This window comes from Scylla paramamosain, chromosome 12 (genome assembly GCF_035594125.1).
Source record: "Scylla paramamosain isolate STU-SP2022 chromosome 12, ASM3559412v1, whole genome shotgun sequence".
Lineage (NCBI taxonomy): Eukaryota > Metazoa > Arthropoda > Malacostraca > Decapoda > Portunidae > Scylla > Scylla paramamosain.
In genome coordinates, this window is record NC_087162.1 from 21,547,325 (window position 1) to 21,566,031 (window position 18,707).

The 18,707-nt window shown below is 37.9% G+C and overlaps 1 protein-coding gene across 1 annotated transcript; it reads left to right on the forward strand.

Moving 5' to 3' along the window:
* The first annotated feature begins 121 nt into the window (after positions 1-121).
* On the forward strand, positions 122-17,219 carry LOC135105866 (branched-chain alpha-ketoacid dehydrogenase kinase-like). Its single transcript, XM_064014496.1, is given in 10 exon segments — positions 122-610; positions 4,844-4,912; positions 8,662-8,772; positions 8,990-9,103; positions 10,078-10,230; positions 10,384-10,540; positions 13,547-13,611; positions 13,613-13,686; positions 13,887-14,054; positions 15,079-17,219. Coding segments are annotated over 10 exon segments (1,248 nt in total). The 5' UTR covers positions 122-418; the 3' UTR covers positions 15,224-17,219.
* Positions 17,220-18,707: the final 1,488 nt, after the last annotated feature.

Consider the following 18,707-nt stretch of genomic DNA (forward strand, 5'->3'; position numbering starts at 1 on the left):
AAATAATTACTGAAACTGTGTTTTAATATAAAGCGAGCAGCTAAGGAGGAAAGAATTGGGCTGTTTCTAGAAGGGAAGTGGGCTTGTTGGGCGGCAGCTGGCAACTCGGCGTGAACGGTGAATCATCGTACGTTAGTTGCGAGTCGACAGTCAAACGAGGAGGATATACGTGAGCCTCCTCATGGCTGCATCTTTCACCCCCAACTCTGAAAAAACTAAGGTGACACACAGTTTAATGAGCTTGACCTTGGAACTTTGGTGAACGTTATGGAAAGGACGGTGAGCTGAAAGTGCTGGAAAATGAACCTGAGTTGAAGGTGAAGGGGTGCACCTGGTGATTGTTGGCAGGGTAGTGGCATTGTGGCATCCCTGGGGCCACCAGTATTACACTGATAATTTGTCGCACAACACCTACACCATGACTCACACCATGTCCGTGTTCCGTGTGACCGGGATACAGGCAAGGGGTGTTCTGTCCCTGCAGCGAACCACGTCCTTCCTCTCTACCAACCGAGTGGAGTACCGCCCTTCCACCACCTCGGAGCGAGAGAGAGCCAAGTCCGTGTCGGCGTACTACAACCAGCCTGCCGTGGAAGCCGCCGCCAAAAAGGTGAGCACGAAGACCTGCAGTGGTAATTTTTCGTTTAACTACATCTCTCTCTCTCTCTCTCTCTCTCTCTCTCTCTCTCTCTCTCTCTCTCTCTCTCTCTCTCTCTCTCTCTCTCTCTCTCTCTCTCTCTCTCTATATATATATATATATATATATATATATATATATATATATATATATATATATATATATAATATAAGGGAAATCACTATTCAATGTTAGATTTTGATATTCTAATGCACAACAGGCAAATTCATAACACATGCAAAGCTTTTACAAGGAGTGAGACAGTTGAAATAGCAGTATAACATGATTTCCATAAGAAAGACACTCAGTTTATATTCACTGATGTAAGAGGGAGGGTTAGTAAAAGAAATTTATACGTGATGCACTTTAGTATTTAACACAACGCCTCCTACAAGAAGATACAGTATTGAAAATTAAACATGTGACATTTTATTAACTCATTTACTCATAATCTAATAGGAAGCCAGTTTTTCGAAAGATTGTTTGATGTCATTTTACCACTGTAGCTGTATGTTGTGTTGAAGGGAGGGAGGTGGGAAGCAATGTACCTTTTATAGAAGTGGTAGTATTAGAGCTGTAAAGTATGTTTATTTTTACTTAATTATTTATTTTATCTGTTTATTAATTAATTTATTTATTTTTGTCTATCTTTGTGATCTTGAGATCAGCATAGCAGTCACGAAGGCATGGGTCTAGTTTTTGCTTGTTACATAATATACCTGATCGTCCTTCAGTCTATAAATAAATGCTTGTTTACAGGTATTGGTCAGCTCTGAATGTCAACAATGCCTTACTGTTGACATTTTACCAAGTGTACAGATTTTTTCAGAGGTACGAATTGGAGAGGATCATTAGTGTATGAAATGAAGCCTAATTAATGGTCTTTGATGTTGACCAGTTGCAAAATCACATAATCATTAAAGCATCGTTCAGTCTCTAGGAGGACTTAAAGAGTTAAAATTATTATTATTATTTATTATTATTATTATTATTATTATTATTATTATTATTATTATTATTATATTATTATTATTGTCATCATCACATCATCATCATCATCATCATCATCATCATCATCATCATCATCATCATCATCCTCCTCTATGCCAAAGACATCGCCAACCCTTTCCACATTACGGTCAAGAGTAAAAGAGAAATTCTGCATTTATTTCATTCTTCTCTCCCTCTCAGCCACTCCTACATCGCCACCATAAGGTCTTTGTTGCTACACGTGGTGCCAGTTTTCGTCAGGGCAACTTGGTGACTAATACGTGTTTATTTTGTTAAAAGTCACGTTTCTCTCGGATGGCATGTGACCTGGATGTTTGTTAAAAGTTGCGGAAAATGAGAATTGGAATGAAATAAAAACCCTGCTTCTGAAATGTTGCATTAAGTCATAGCCCATACTAAATAATGTTTTTTTTTTTCCCCGGAAAAGTGTAACCGCTTACGTATTTATTGTATATATTACGAACATTAGAAAAAAAAAAAAAGGTATCCTTTTGATTTTCATAATTACAGCTCCCTTTTCAGCTAATACGTTAAACACACCTCATTTAGTATGTTTATTTCAGGAGTGAAAAAAAAAAAAAGCCAGAAAGCATAATTGTCAGTTAGTATTTCATTCATTCCTGATCACAAGCAAAACTTCTGTTTGTCGTGATGAACATCATCAAACCATCCCCTACCCCTTATCTTTTTATCAGATATGAAGAACTCCTTACGTAAAACACCAAGAAATTAAAAATACTATAACGTTAAAATAAGTGGTGAAGCGGAGACAGACATGGTAGATCCAGTACCGTTGGTTCATAGCATCGAGTAAAATACACCATACAAAATATTATATGAAGTTGTGTAATCTAAAACGTAATTTACGAATAATTATATAGTTAAACAGGTCATACCTATTACAAATTACATTGCATTATTACTTTATTGCCATCTGAGCCAAGACTTATATTTACAACGCAAGAGAACATTATAGATGAGATAGAGGTCGGTGTCCTTAGTGACCTTATGGCCAAATACTCCTTAGTAATCTGATCATGACTTTGATATGCACCCATGTCAATAATAACCGTCGTGACGGTGTTGATGGAAAGGTACGGAAGCCAGTGCGTCCACCTGAAAGACAAAGGGACACGCGCATGAGTGGTAGTGATGGCGTAGGTAAATGCCAGCAGTCATAGGCACCGTGCCATAGGTATATGCCTGAAATAACCAGCGAAGGGTGAAACCAGGCAGGTCTTGGCTAAGTAACAGCAGCTGTTGCCTTAAGGGACCTGTGTGGCATAATGAAGGTTAGCCACCTCACACTACCCTCCTTCTTGGCTTTCCGCTTGTTGTTTGGCAGGTTTAGGTGGCGTTGACGTCTTTGCATCGTATGATTCCCCTCAAGGTTGTTGAACGGTATTTCTTAATTCCTTTTCTTAGAGTGGGGTTTTCGAAATTACTGCAGTTTTTAAGGCTCAGTGTCTCGTGTGTGCTTCTTGCCAAACCTGATGTACAGTGATGTACTGTACTTCCGTGTTGAAATTACTCATTCATGTATGCTGCTGCTGCTGCTGCTGCTGCTGCTGCTGCTGTTGTTGTTGTTGTTGTTGTTGTTGTTGTTGTTGTTGTTGTTGTTGTTGTTCCTACTTAAATACTTCTCCGTTCGCACATAAAATTACTTTTAGGGAAAACTTCATTAACTTATGAATAGTTTAAATGCAGTTAATAATGTTCTCCCAAACAAAACGATGACCGTTTGAGCAAGTACCGTAATTGTTGACTGTTGTTCCGGTAGAAAAATGCAACATGTACCTTTCTGTTGGTAAACTAAGAAAGGAAGCCACGCGACTGGCAGCTGAAGTAGGGGAGAGAAAAAAAAAAAGATGTGGAGGGAGCAACTCCTTGAGCTGGAGGACTGCCAAGTCACGAGGGCGAAGATGTCAACACAGCATTGGGTGTCGGACGGATGTGTATCATACTCATAAAAAGAATGAAAGGTAGTGGAAATCTTCAAGTTTTGCTCTCTCATTTGAACTTGTTAGTATTAATGCCACAACATGCAATAGAATATCAGTAGCAGTCAAAAGTTATTCAGACCGTTATGTACTGTAAAATTGTATATCGCATTGCTCGCATAGGACCTGAAATAACCGTGTTGTCCTGCCTCCATGGATCATTGCTTTATAGTGTTCAGTTGTTAGAGAGAGAGAGAGAGAGAGAGAGAGAGAGAGAGAGAGAGAGAGAGAGAGAGAGAGAGAGAGAGAGAGAGACGCATGCATGTTTGGAATAACATATACCAGTGTTGCTGCTAAGTTACGTATCAACCAATGCCTAATTTATTGAAAACGAGCATGGACTGTGTCATAATTACTTTGCTGCGGCGCATTGAGTCCATCCTACGCTGGAAAGGCGCCTTGTAGGAATGGAGACAGGAGCGACCAAGTCCTATAGATACTCCACAGACCAAGCTTGGGAGCGACGTCGTTTATTTTAGTTACACACTTTTTCTGTACAATTCCCATCTACACCTCATTTTTCGCCTCCCTAATAATTCAGAAGATAAACTCATGTATTCCATCTCTGATCTGAGTCAAATGTGCGTGTGTGCGAGAGTGAGCAAGGGAGTTGGAAGATGGGAAGGAGAGTGAAGGGTGGGAGAGGAGGAGTCCTGGTGAAAGCCTATCGATTCCGGCCAGCTGTACACGTGATGCTCACGTGTAGAGTTGGGCGCCGCGCTGCCTGGTGTGGAAATTTCCTTGGCAGCAATGTTTTCTCGCGTGTGGCGATGATTTCTGCCTTATTTGCAATCCGGTATGATCAAGAATAATGTTGCTACAGGTTATGGTCTCCAGTCGACAATACTGAATTCTTGTTAAAGTATCAGCAAAATCATGAGAATAATTGAAAACCCCTAATGATTTCCTCTAGAATCTAGAGACCCAGAAACGTTTGAAAATACGGACCTTAATACCATGATTCGTTTCCTTGTCCTTGGCTGCAAATATTATTGCCATGCAGGGTATGATTAAGCCACCGTAGTTGAATGTTATGTCTGCTGAACAATGGAGGGTAACCAGTACTATTATTATCCTACTACGTACTACTACATTATCCTTAGTGTGTTCCACACCGCTTAATATGAGTGTTAAGACCTTCGCCATGTGATAATTGAGTTCTGTATACCTTTCTCAGTGAAGTTACTGGTTTCAGAGGACGGTGCGACTGACGCCATCAGCGATCCTCTACCACGGCAGGACCGATGACGAGGCGACGACGCTGGTGAGTGTGGCCAGGTTGCATGATTCACCTGTTCACTTTGGGTCGAGGCTGATCTTTACTATAGACTTTAGAGGCCTTACTGTCTTCCTTGTAGTTGTCTTTTCATATCGCTCTTTAAGTTGAAATATGATACGTTTTATATATTCATTTGTTAGTTTTAAGTATATGGTGTTGGGAATATTCCAGTTTGAATGCAGCTGTGGTTCAGTTATGATCAACATGATGCCATAGGACAAAAAGGAAAGAAACAAAATTAAGTAGAAATATAAGACAACACGATGACATGTACAAAAGTATTACGTACTTACACATTAGGTTTTAAACATGTTGAGAACATTCTTGGCAAAATAAAAATGAAGGACATTTCCGTGATGAATATAATTTCACATGACAACTAAACTTCCTGTACTACCAACAGTAAAAGGAGAGAGAGAGAGAGAGAGAGAGAGAGAGAGAGAGAGAGAGAGAGAGAGAGAGAGAGAGAGAGAGCTCAACTTCCTGTACTATCCGGCAGTAAAAGGAGAGAAGGCGGGGGGGTGGCTTCCGGGCCGATCTCGCCCTTGACTTCCCCGCCATAACATTCTAACTTTTACTTGTTTAGTTTTATTTCCGGATAGTGAGCACTGCGTGCATTATAATGCGTGGGGGTTATTTAGTGGCGTTACATTTAGTTCAGAAATGCCCTTTGCCGTTACGGGCGAGAGACGGGGGGGGGGGCTACTGTTCAATTCAAACAACGAAATAAATAATAGATTATACAATAATATATTATATGCTCTTGATTTAATCACCTGGTACTGATTTTGTCTAAGTACAACAAAATATGAAATGTTTTTTTGGGAATGTCGCAGGATCATTATCCCCACCAATAAACACGGCATAATAAATTCAACCCTGAGTCATGTCACACAAAAGAACAAGATATATCAAATAAAGCACATTTAAAAAGTCTGGTTAAAAGAGCCTTGATAAGTTAGGTTATCAGACCTATCAATGAAATGTACTGTAAACATAATTTTTATAATAAAATAGGATTAACCTTCATACACTAAAATGTTTCAACACACCATACATGAACTTGAGACTTGGCACCTAAAATAACTAAATGACTCTTGATAGCTGTACATGTACAATGATCATTTAAAGATGATGACAAATTTCTAATCATAAATTGACATTTTTATTTGGTGTTTTAAAAAACATTTTTAATGCAGAAACCTAGTGAAATGTCTTCCTTAAGAAATAAGTGGGTACCCATGCTGCCCATTCTGACTTGACTATTATTATTACTCTGTAGCTGAGATTGCATGATGGCCATAGTACTGTAGGTAGAGTGGGTGCTTAGTGACTAATACAATAGCTCAAAGCATATTAATTTAACTGTGAATCATTAATAGATTAAAGGCATGTGGTATTTTTCATGGTGAACAATAAAGTACTGAGGGAGAAGATCTTATATTGGAAGTGTCCATGAGTAGCATTTGTCTTATTCTCTCTTTCAGGTGGTCAGTACTGCAACTCCCTCTTCTGTTGTTAACCTCACAATTTGTATCAGGATAACTTCTGGAAAGACAAAATTAATGTAGCATTGTCACTTATCTGATTTCTTTTTAATATAATAACTGATAAATATATCATAATAAAGTTGATGAAAAGCAGTACCAATAAGTTAACTAACTTCATAGTGTCTGCTGTTATTTTATTCCTGTACTACTTATGAAAAGGTAATATACTGGAAGTTTGCTTTTCATGGCATTGACAGTGTAGATTTTTATGCCATTCAAAATTATGTAATTTGTTATGGTGATGCTACTCTAAATATTCCTGTATACATACGCATCATTTGTCTAGTGGCAATGAGTAGCAAATCTGCTGTTTTCATGCCATTGTTGTGAGTATATTCCAGCAATACCTAAGCTTGGAAAAACTTCTCCTTGAGTTTTGTTTATTAATCGTCATTATTGTACAGATTATTTGTTAATTTATAGATATGCTTTAATTAAACCATAGATGCTGATCTTCCAGGATGTCCCATACCTCTTCTGCATGCTTCATTATGATTAACTTTTCCTGAAAGAAATGTGCATGAAAACTACCAGTTATTTTTTATTTTCTGTCAGACTAGTGCACATAGGCTATGCTAATATAGAATTGCATTACTACAGTATATGTTTTAACAGTAAACTTGTTTTGCTTTGTGTAGTATGCTATCCACTTTTTTTTTCTTCTTTTTTTTCTTCCTGATTTAAACTGTGTAACTACTTAAGACTTTTATGTAATTGTTTTAGTTCATTTCAGTAAATTATATATTTATTAATATTATTTGTTAATTTTATTTGTTTTCATTTTCATGTTGCTTAGGGTCCAGTTCACCCAAGGATTTTCATACCGGCCATACTGCTTCTTGATGGCCTGATTAAGGACCAGAGAATCATTAGCTGTTTATAACAAAAGATGAACAAGAGGATGAAATGTCATATTAAGATCAGTGTCATTCAGCTAGACTGAGAGAGAGTAGGTGAAGAATGGTTATACTGTACAAAGGTTGGTTTAAATAAATGCTCTTGTCTGGACAAAAAAGTAGCCAGGAGTGAATGTGTGGATGAGTGCAGTACATGACACAAGAGACCCTGCATGGTGCAGCAACATGGACAGGATTAGGGGAAGCTTATGGTGAGTTAGTGGAGGCTTGTTGGGTAACCATCTTTTTAGGGAGGATTAATTCTTAGGAACAGGTTTCAGATATAGATATGTAGATGGTAAGCCTTATTTAGAAGACTATATGCTAGTAGATTGTTGCAGATTGTGGATCGGAAGCTGAAAGAAAGAGTACAGGTGAATGTAGAAATTAAGAGAGAGAGAGAGAGAGAGAGAGAGCACAAGTAGATAAGTGGAGCAAGTTGAGACTTTTGCCATGGCTGTTCCCTTGAGTGAATTTCAAGAAAATGGGATAAGAACACAAATAGGCAGATCCATTCATACATAATTAGACTGTGTGCATGTCTTATGCATGTTCAGCTGTTCTGATTTATATGTATATAATACTCCTTTTCCACCCATGGGCTGTCTACATTCTAAGATATGTGTAGAAAATATGCATGCACCTTATTTCTCTTTTTTTTTATTTATTTATTTTTTTATTACCAATCACTGTTACTCTAATATTAAATTGTATGTATGTACTTTGTAAAAGAAGGATAGTCCCATTTAAGCTTAAATAATGAAATTTGTTCAAATGAAAGTTGCATTTTTCTTTTTTTTTCTCTTTCTCCAGTATTAAAATGGTTAACTAATCTACATAGTGACAGCTATGATCTATATATTTTTGTAATGTGTTTTTTATAACCTTTGAAATTGAGGAATTGTGTGATTTATTATTATGGAAAATGCAAATGGTATTACATACTTGAAGACTGGATGAGTGAATCATGAGGCATATGAAGGAACAGTAATAGATAATTAGAAATCAAGCATTACTTAAGTGAAAGAGAGTTAAAAGAATACAGAGTCCATATGCTTAGTAAGGTTTTCAATTGTTGTACCCAACCTGTTGAAACAAGGCCCTTGAAGGAATTCCTAAAATGTCAGATATAATAGAAGTATTACAAATTTTTATTTTTATTTATTAAAATATGGTTATATAGCTGAATTGTCTTTCCCCGCCAAATTCTATTGTATTAAGTAATCCTAAGAGATCCTGTTAAAGTCTAGCTTGTATATCATTTTGCATCCTGCAACTCTTTCCTCAGAAAAGTGCCCAGTATCTTCAGAAAGAACTGCCTGTGAGGATTGCCAAGCGCATCATGGCATTCCGAGACCTTCCCTTCATTGTGGGATGCAACCCAATCATCTTGGGTGTGGTGAGTTGTCCACATGAGGAAAAATCTAACTTTAGAAAATACTGAAATTATCTCTGTAGCTGCTTATAATGAAAGTCACCACAAACTATGTAGCTACTGTAATTACTTTGAAAGACAGGTATTTTTTGAAAAAAAAAACAAAAAAAAGGAAGAAAAGAAAAGAAAACATTCAGAGGAAATGTTTGCTAAGTTTCTCTATTTCAACACTACCTTTCAGCATGAACTCTACATAAGGGCCTTTAACATCCTCAACTCCTATGAGCCCATCAAGACTCGAGAGGATGAGATCAACTATAGCAGGAAGCTGAAGGAGCTTTTGGAGGACCATCAGGTGAGCCAAGTTGATGCTCCTTGTTGTTCTGGTCTGGTAACAACTTTTATCACTTGCTCTTCCCTCATCAGTTCCCAGCAAGGAATAGAGATCATAATTATTTACCAAATATAGTACTTAGTTTCACTTACTTGTCTCAATTTCTTTTCAATTTTTTTTGTGAACTCTGTCACAGTGAAAATTGCTTTTATCTTTGAAGCAAAGATTCCTTTTCTGCTCTAGCACTTGAAGAAGATTAGGCAATTCATATGAAATTTGATAATCAGGATCTTTAGTTATATTCACAAATGTTGCAGAAATTATTATCATCATGGTTGGAAGTCACTCAATACCTCTCTCGATATTGTCCTCAACAAATATAGAATTACCGTACACATCCAATAAGAAAACAAAGCTTGAAGTACCAGAACTGTTTACTGAAGTATATGACACTTCCATGGTTTACCTTTGTTTGACTCAATATTTCTATTTAATTCCTGCTTGTAACAACCCAGTCTAGAGTCACATTCAATATTACAGTTTTATTCCACATCTTATCTCAGCTCAATCTCTGTTTTCCTTTGAGGGAAATATCAGTTTGGTGTATGGATTAACTACCTATTAGTTGCATTTCACAGTATGTGCACAGTCACAAAAGTTGAATTTTAAGTAGTATTGTATCTTCATGTGCCATATATCAATGAAAAACTAGGTATTTTCACAATAAGAAGTTTATCTACATATTTTTGATACGAGTACATTTTAACTTTTTATCACTGTAATTATGGTTTATAGCAAAATTTGTGGCGAGGTCCCATAATATGTCATTTTTGTCCGCAAGCTGTTTATGTTTTCCTGAATATTGTGAGTTTGGTTGGTGTGCCAACACTATTATAATTTCTGTAAATATGCTCTTGTTATTTATAGATTTATTCTTGCACAACATTGTTTCTCCTGAAATTTTATCTAATTCATTATCACATTTCTTTATGAAGGATGTGGTGACACAACTGGCTGCTGGTTTTAGAGAATGTAGACGTCACATTCAGAATGAGGAATTGGTGGCACGGTTCCTTGACAAGACGCTCACATCTCGTCTGGGCATTCGCATGTTGGCTCAGCATCACTTGTCACTGCGGGAGAGCAAAGTAACTGCCTGAGCACAAAAGTTTTTATGTTTTCATTATTTACCATGTAATTTTGAAACATGAAGTCTGCATGAAAAACTTCCATATAAAAAGAAATAATATTGTGTCTTAATTAATATTGTCTTTTAATTAACATCCATTTTTCATTTTCAGCCCAATTATGTAGGAATAATCAATGTGACAATGAAGCTCAAGGAAACTATAGAACGTAGCTGTCAGTTTGTGTCACAAGTGGCAGAACACAAGTATGGCCGAGTCCCACAACTCAAGCTTTCAGGACATGTGAATGCTGTCTTCCCTTACATAGAATGTGAGTTCACTGACAGACACAGATTACTCTATCACTTTATTAAATCTCTTTAAATATTACTCCATAAAATGTACATTTTCTATAAAGCAGTAGTGGTTTAAGGTTTTGTCTGTAGATACTGCATTTGTTGGCATATTAGATGCATCTCTGTGTAAGATGCACCTCTGTTTTACAAGCATGTTTTGTGAAAAAAAAATTTTCATCATAAAGTTACTGAAAAAAAATTGTAGTGTGTGTGTGTGTGTGTGTGTGTGTGTGTGTGTGTGTGTCTTATGTAAGAGGGCCATTGGCCAAGGGCAACAAAAATTTAATAAAAAGAAAGGCCCAGTTATTGCCAGTTCCCATTGAGATGTCAGATAGAATAATAGAAAAACAGAGGACAAGTGTCTTGAGATCTCCCTCTTGAAAGAGTTCAAGTCATAAGGAGGAGGAAATACAGAAGCAGGCAGGGAGCTCCAGAGTTTACCCGAGAAAGGGATGAATGATTGAGAATACTGGTTAACTCTTGCATTAGAGAGCTGGGTAGAATAGGGGTGAGACAAAGAAGGTCTTGTGCAGTGAGGCCATGGGAGGAGGGGAGGCATGCAGTTAGGAATATTAGAGAAGCAGTTAACGTGAAAATAACGGTAGAAGATAGCACAAAGCTTTGATTTCCAAACTACTCTCCTACGGTTTCTATCCTTCTCTCTGTAACTTCATCTCAAGTTTCCTTTCTGACCATTCTATTGCTGCTGTGGTAGACGGTCACTGTTCTTCTCCTAAATCTATTAACAGTGGTGTTCCTCAGGGTTCTGTCCTGTCACCCACTCTCTTATTATTCATTAATGATCTTCTAAACCAAACCTCTTGTCCTATCCACTCCTACGCTGATGATACCACCCTGCACTTTTCCACGTCTTTTCATAGACGTCCAACCCTTCAGGAGGTAAACATATCATGCAGGGAAGCCACAGAATGCCTGACTTCTGATCTTTCTAAAATTTCTGATTGGGGCAGAGCAAACTTGGTATTGTTCAATGCCTCAAAAACTCAATTCTTCCATCTATCAACTCGACACAACCTTCCAGACAACTATCCCCTCTTCTTCAATGACACTCAACTGGCCCCCTCTTCTACACTGAACATCCTCGGTCTCTCCTTTACTTATAATCTGAACTGGAAACTTCACATCTCATCTCTAGCTAAAACAGCTTCTATGAAGTTAGGTGTTCTGAGACGTCTCCGCCAGTTTTTCTCACCCCCCCCCCAGCTGCTAACTCTGTACAAGGGCCTTATCTGTCCATGTATGGAGTATGCTTCACATGTCTGGGGGGGTTCCACTCATACTGCTCTTCTAGACAGGGTGGAATCAAAAGCTTTTCGTCTCATCAACTCCTCTCCTCTAACTGACTGTCTTCAGCCTCTCTCTCACCGCTGCAATGTTGCATATCTAGCTGTCTTCTAGTGCTATTTTCATGCTAACTGCTCTTCTGATCTTGCTAACTGCATGCCTCCCCTCCTTCCACGGCCTCACTGCACAAGACTTTCTTCATTCTCTCACCCCTATTCTGTCCACCTCTCTAACGCAAGAGTTAACCAGTATTCTCAATCATTCATCCCTTTCTCTGGCAAACTCTGGAACTCCCTGCCTGCTTCTGTATTTCCACCTTCCTATGACTTGAATTCCTTCAAGAGGGAGGTTTCAAGACACTTATTCATCAATTTTTGACCACTGCTTTGACCCTTTTATGGGGACTGGCATTTCAGTGGGCATTTTTTTTTTATTAGATTTTTGTTGCCCTTGGCCAGTGTCCTTCCTACATAAAAAAAAAAAAAAAAAGCTGCAACATTGTGGCAATCAGAGAGAGGCTGAAGACAGTCATTTAGAGGAGAGGAGTTTATAAGATGAAAAGCTCTTGATTCCACCTTCTCTAAAATAGCAGTATGAGTGGATTCCACCCCCCTCCCCTGCAATACACGTGATGCAAACTCCATATATTGACAGATAAGGCCCCTGTACAGAGTTAGCAGTTGGGGCGGGGGGTGAGAAAAACTGGCACAGATGACACAGAATGCCTAACTTCATCACAGCTGCTGTAGCTGGAGATGAGATGTGAAGTTTCCATTTAAGATTATAAGTACAGGATGTTGAGGGGGACAGTTTGAGTGTCATTGGAAGAGGAGGCTGTAGTTTGTTTGGAAGGTTGCAATCGAGTTGATAGATGGAGGAATTGAGCTTTTGAGGCATTAAACAATTCTAAATTTGCTCTACCCCCAATCAGAAATTTTAGAGAGATCAGAAGTGAGGCATTTCTGTGGCTTTCCTGCATGAGCTGTTTGCTCATGGGTGCAGGGTGGTATCACCATTGCAGGAGTAGATAGGAAATGAAGTTTAGAAGACGACTGATGAGGGTGGGTGACAGGGCAGAACCCTGAGGAACACCACTGTTAATAAACTTAAGGGAACAGCGACCGTTTACCACAGCAGCAATAAGAACTATCAGAGAGGAAACGTAAGATGAAGTTACAGAGGAAATGATAGAAGCCGTAGGGAAATCAAAGCTTTGTGCCAGACTCTGTACAAAAGCTTTTGATATGTCTAGGGGAACAGTGAAAGTTCTACCAAAACTCCTAAAAATGTGTGCATTTTGTCCTCACATCTGGTATGATGCAGCACTGTGGCTGTGCTGTACTACCATTACATCTTAAACTTCTCTCTCTCTACTCCTCTCTCTCTCTCTCTCTCTCTCTCTCTCTCTCTCTCACTCTCACTCTCTCTCTCTCTCTCTCTCTCTCTCTCTCTCTCTCTCTCTCTCTCTCTCTCTCTCTCTCTCTCTCTCTCTCTCTCTCTCTCTCTCTCTCTCTCTCTCTCTCTCTCTCTCTCTCTCCTTCTCTCTCTCTCTCTCTCTCTCTCTCTCTCTCTCTCTCTCTCTCTCTCAGTGAAGTCCAGTGGAAGTGTGGTCAAGTTAAGTTTGTACAAATTATCAGGATTATTATCTTTACAATTTTCCATGTTTCTGTTGTCAGTGCCATTGGACTACATCTTGCCTGAGATCTTGAAGAATGCTGTGCGAGCCACCATTGAAAGCCATTGCAGAATTTGAAATGATGCGTTTGCCGCCAATTAACATCACCATTGCCTCTAATGAAGTTGACTTCATTATCAGGTGTGTTTGATGGAAATTTATCTCTGCATTGTATATAGGACTGTATTTACTACTGATTTTTATATGTATCCTTGAAGGTGTGCCTTTAATTTCAGAGTGGCATACTTACTATAATGAAATTTAGGGAGCATGATATAGTTTTTGGTGTTTTGTATATTGTGTTACTCCTTGTTTTTTAATCTTTGACTGCATAATTTCAGGATTAGTGACAGGGGAGGTGGTATTCCCCACCACTTAATGGAGAGAGTGCTAGACTATAACTTTACCACTGCAAAAGAGGAAAACTCTGATTCAACACAAGAGGGGCACGTCTTCTCTGACATGATGGAAGCAGTAAACCCAAATCCTGCTGGGGGACCAATGCATGGGTCAGTTAATTTTTTTTTCTTTTTTGAGACTGAGGTGGCTGACAGATGAGCTTGCAAGGGTGTATAGACAAGAGAAGCTGAGAATGAATGAAAGCAAGAATAAGAAGATGGTAGTTGACAGGAGAATGAATGTAGTCTTGAATGGTAATTTGCTTGAGGATGTAGACTGTTTTAAATATGTGGTTGTATGTTGCTGTGGACAGAGATAAAGTTTTAAAAGAGTCGAAGCTGATGGATTGTCAGGTGGAGAGAAAGGAATAGTGCTTACATGCTGACTGCTTAAAAATTAATGAAAAATAGAATATTACATGAGGGACTACGATTGCATTGTATGAGACAAACATGAAATATGTGTGTGAGAGAGAGGAGAGAGAATGTATGGAATGAAGTGTCTGAGGAATGTGTGGAGTAAAGTGCATGGATAGAGTTTGGAAATGAAGTTTGTAGGAGAACTAGTCTAGCTAGAGAGTTGGTTGACAGCAGAGTAGGGAGTGTTATTATGTTTGAGCATTTAGAAGGCATGGGAGAGTGATTGGGGTAAGATGTTTATATCTTATGTGAGAGGTGTAAGTCTAAAGGGAAGACCTCAAATAGAATGGATAGACAGTATGAAGAGAGCAAAGAATGGTTGTGCATGAAAAGAATAAATGAAAAGCAGCTATGATAGCATGATTGGACTTGCTTATGTCCAATCACCTCATACTTTTCATACTTCATTCAGTGGAGTGCCCCCCCCCCCCTCTCTCTCTCTCTCTCTCTCTCTCTCTCTCTCTCTCTCTCTCTCTCTCTCTCTCTCTCTCTCTCTCTCTCTCTCTCTCTCTCTCTCTCTCTCTCTCTCTCTCTCTCTCTCTCTCTCTCTCTCTCTCTCTCTCTCTCTCTCTCTCTCTCTCTCTCTCTCTCTCTCTCTCTCTCTCTCTCTCTCTCTCTCCAAGATATTCTCATATTCTGTATTATGCCCTCAATTGAAGGCAGAACCATTTATAAGTGGTCCGTTTATATTGCTTATTTCACATTTATCCCTCAGGTTTGGCTTTGGTCTGCCAACCTCCCGTGCTTATGCCGAGTACATGGGAGGCAGCCTTGATATTCAGGCCATGCAGGGAATTGGCACAGATGTCTATCTCCGCCTCAAACACATTAACAGCTCCAGTGCTTCCTTCAGGATCTGAAGAGCAGGGGTCACACTTCTATGTGTCTCCTCCTCACTTGCAATCCATCAAGATGAGGCAGGCATGTTATTTATGTTCTTGTATTCTATTTATTTATTTTCATTAGATTTTCTGTTGTATTTTTTGTGATATTTCTTTGTATGAGTGAAATGTATCCAAATATAAAACTAGATTTTAGGAAAACAAATTATCTCAGTTTTTGACAGTTTGAAATGAGTGTCAAAGTTTCCTCTATGAAGAGCTTACTGGGCCAAATTGTTTTTCAATGAGAACAATTCACTGTTACACCATGACTATCAATGTATTTATGGAACAAAGATCTGAACAAATATAAATTGAGATAAGCTTACATTGACAATAGTTATGTTTATATAAAGATTCATTTGAGATCTGAGATCAGAACAAGGTAACAGGAGCCTTACAGAAACAGAATCCTTATTACAGTACTTGTATTTAAATGTATGTGTCTTCCCATAAGTTTGCACTGAGTAATGAATGGAAAATAGGCTTAAAATTTGTTTATGTGGCACAGTCCATTTAAATCACCATGCTGATCGCAAACTCAGAATTCCTATAAACACTCTCTCACACATACTTCTTCCCTCTTCCATGAAGAAGTAAGGATATGGCCAACTCTTCTCAAGACTGTACTTACAAGGGTTGTTGGAAAAATTTATTTTATTTTTGAAAGACTGCATGATTTGCACCTATGTCAGACACCCATGACTACCTGGCTGTTCTTCCTTGCTCCTACCATCACTCATGCTTTGCGTTCAGCTGACCAGATAACATGCCAAAATTATATCAGTTAATGGACAATGGTGTATCATAATATGCAGGGTGTGGCACATGTTTTTTGATGTTGAGGCCATTGAATGTGTTAAGATTGGTTTCATATGACAACAATGTCTTCAGGTTATCCTACCAATTACATCCTCTACTGTGAAGATGAAGACATATTTATTTAACATATGACCTCTGCATACATTCCCCCATGAATTTGATGGACCTAAATGACAGAAATGAGCAAAATTTTATCTTAAGCTAACCCAGATTGTGATGACAACTCTGTAAGAAAGTAAAAATGCCTTTAACCCCATATGAGAAAGGTGCTTAATTGAACTGACACAGATCAGACACACATGGTCATTTTGTTGAGCCTATCTAATGATTATTATTTGGAAATATATATTTTTAAGAGGAAATTCTAATGTTGAATGACGTGGAAAGGAGTACAGGTTGAAAGGCCAAGGATAATAGTATTTCTACATATCAAAGCATCATGGAGGTTTAAGCTAATTAACACTTTAGGTATCTGTACAACCAGGACTATCCCATTGGTGCCAGCTATTTCCACACTTTATCACCACAGACAAATGCTGTTGTGGTGGAAGACATATAGGGGTGGGTCGTCTCCCAAGGGTGCAGGGGATAACTGACTTATATAAACTACCTAAGGATTGCTAGATAAGAGAGACAAAGGTATGAGAAGATTGTCCATCCCCCCCATCCTTCCTAGGGACTGAACCAGGGACCTCTCAGTTGTGACCTGAAGAGATTGCCCATCCCTCCCATCCCTCCTAGGGATTGAACCAGGGGCCTCTCAATTGTGACCTGAGCACACTGACCATTGGATTAGAGGATACCTATAAGGATGGCACTGTTTTTATAAGAGAAGTGTTAATTCTGACATATGGAGGGTCCATGTATGTTGAAAGGAAATTACTATTAACTGATAATGAACAATGATGCACCAAATGATAGGATTCATCCATCACACCTGAGCTACAGGCAGGCACAGAGAAGTCTTTTGGTGATGGGGTAGAGATGCAGCTAGAGCTGCCATATATGCAATTCAAAATGAGTTGATAACAATATTTTTAGTATCATTCAAAAAGAAATCAATATATTGTAGCTAATTTTGAAATGAGTTGTACTGAATTTTGTAAGTTATTTATGATTTTTACCCTGATGAAATATTTCAGGTATCACTATACATGTGACTTTTTTTAAAGATGGTAATTCCTTCATATATAAGCATCAAAAAGTTTCTTTGTTGTGTAATAAGAGTGGAACCAAAACTATGACTTACAATATCCAGTAAGTCTCTTAATCAATCAAATATATACTTTGTAATTCAAATTGTTCTATAGGCCTTGTTGAATGTAGGTGGCAAAATTCTGAAAAATTTAACTTAATATCTTCAACAGCTTACTTATAAATGTCCAACAAAATCATTACAAGCCTGTATCCAAGATTTATTTGTGAGTATTAACCATGGCAACAGTGCTTATCAGTAATGACCAACTATTATCACTACATCATTTAAGATAATGTCAGTCAACAGTGTGCAACAATGCAAACACATAATTATAAACAAAGCAGTGATCATTTGTGTGGCAAATCCAAGGTGCTGCGCCTGGCCAATGTGTTAAAGATTTAACCCAGCATTCATCGTGCTTCTCATAAAACTTTACCTTATAGTGTGATATTTCTCATAAAACTTTATCATATAGTTTAATATTTCTTTTTATAATAGAAAGAAACATTTCATGGATGACAAGCCAAAAAAATAAGGATCATGATTATGTTGGTTTTGAAGATAAGAAAAAAAGTTACTCAGATTTCTAAACTGAATATGTTAGATTACTCACATCCAGATTATTCATGAATTTGAATGGCTCTCATTCCCCTGCCATTCAGATTTTGGCATTTTTACTGTAGTACAGTACTACTTTGAAATTTATCAGGATCATGGTGTGAGAGACAGGCATTGTACATAACTGAAGATTGTGTTTTGAAAGACAGAAATTAATATAAAGAATTAACCATGGAAGAGGTGAAGCTGGGTACCAGACCTGCAATAGGATACTAAAGATCCTTTACTAGTCAATTTACAACAATCAAAATGGTCTAAAAGGAGTGTGATTGATTCCAACTATCCAACCACTATAGTGGTACATAAGTACAAGAAGAAGTAGGCATAAAACATTATCAGTTATGCCATAAGATATTATCACTGGCATACCAAAATTAGTTAGTCTGTCAGTTGCTTACAACACAGCTTTCACCTTCCTTGAGATAAGTTTCTGGTGTTTCAGATTATGTTTTTGCATGTTGTAATGAAACATCTTTGTGTCATTATTGTGGCATAGATCATCACCTGTACCTGTGCATCATCAGCATATACATTTTACTCCCATATTTTTTCACATCTTTATTGGAGCAACACTGATGCTGACATGCGGAAATGCAAGATCTGTCAGAAGTAAAAAAAAAATAAATAAATAAATAAAAATAAAATTAAAAATAATAATTAAAAAAAGCTGCAAGAATGTGCGGTGGATAGCAAGGATATTGCACCAACTCAATGTGCATAGAGGGCAAAGATTGATTAAATGATAAGTGATTACCTCAGGACATATAAAGTATGTTTCTGTGTTGCCTCAAGACTCTGATGTCTCTGTCATGATAAGGCATTTAT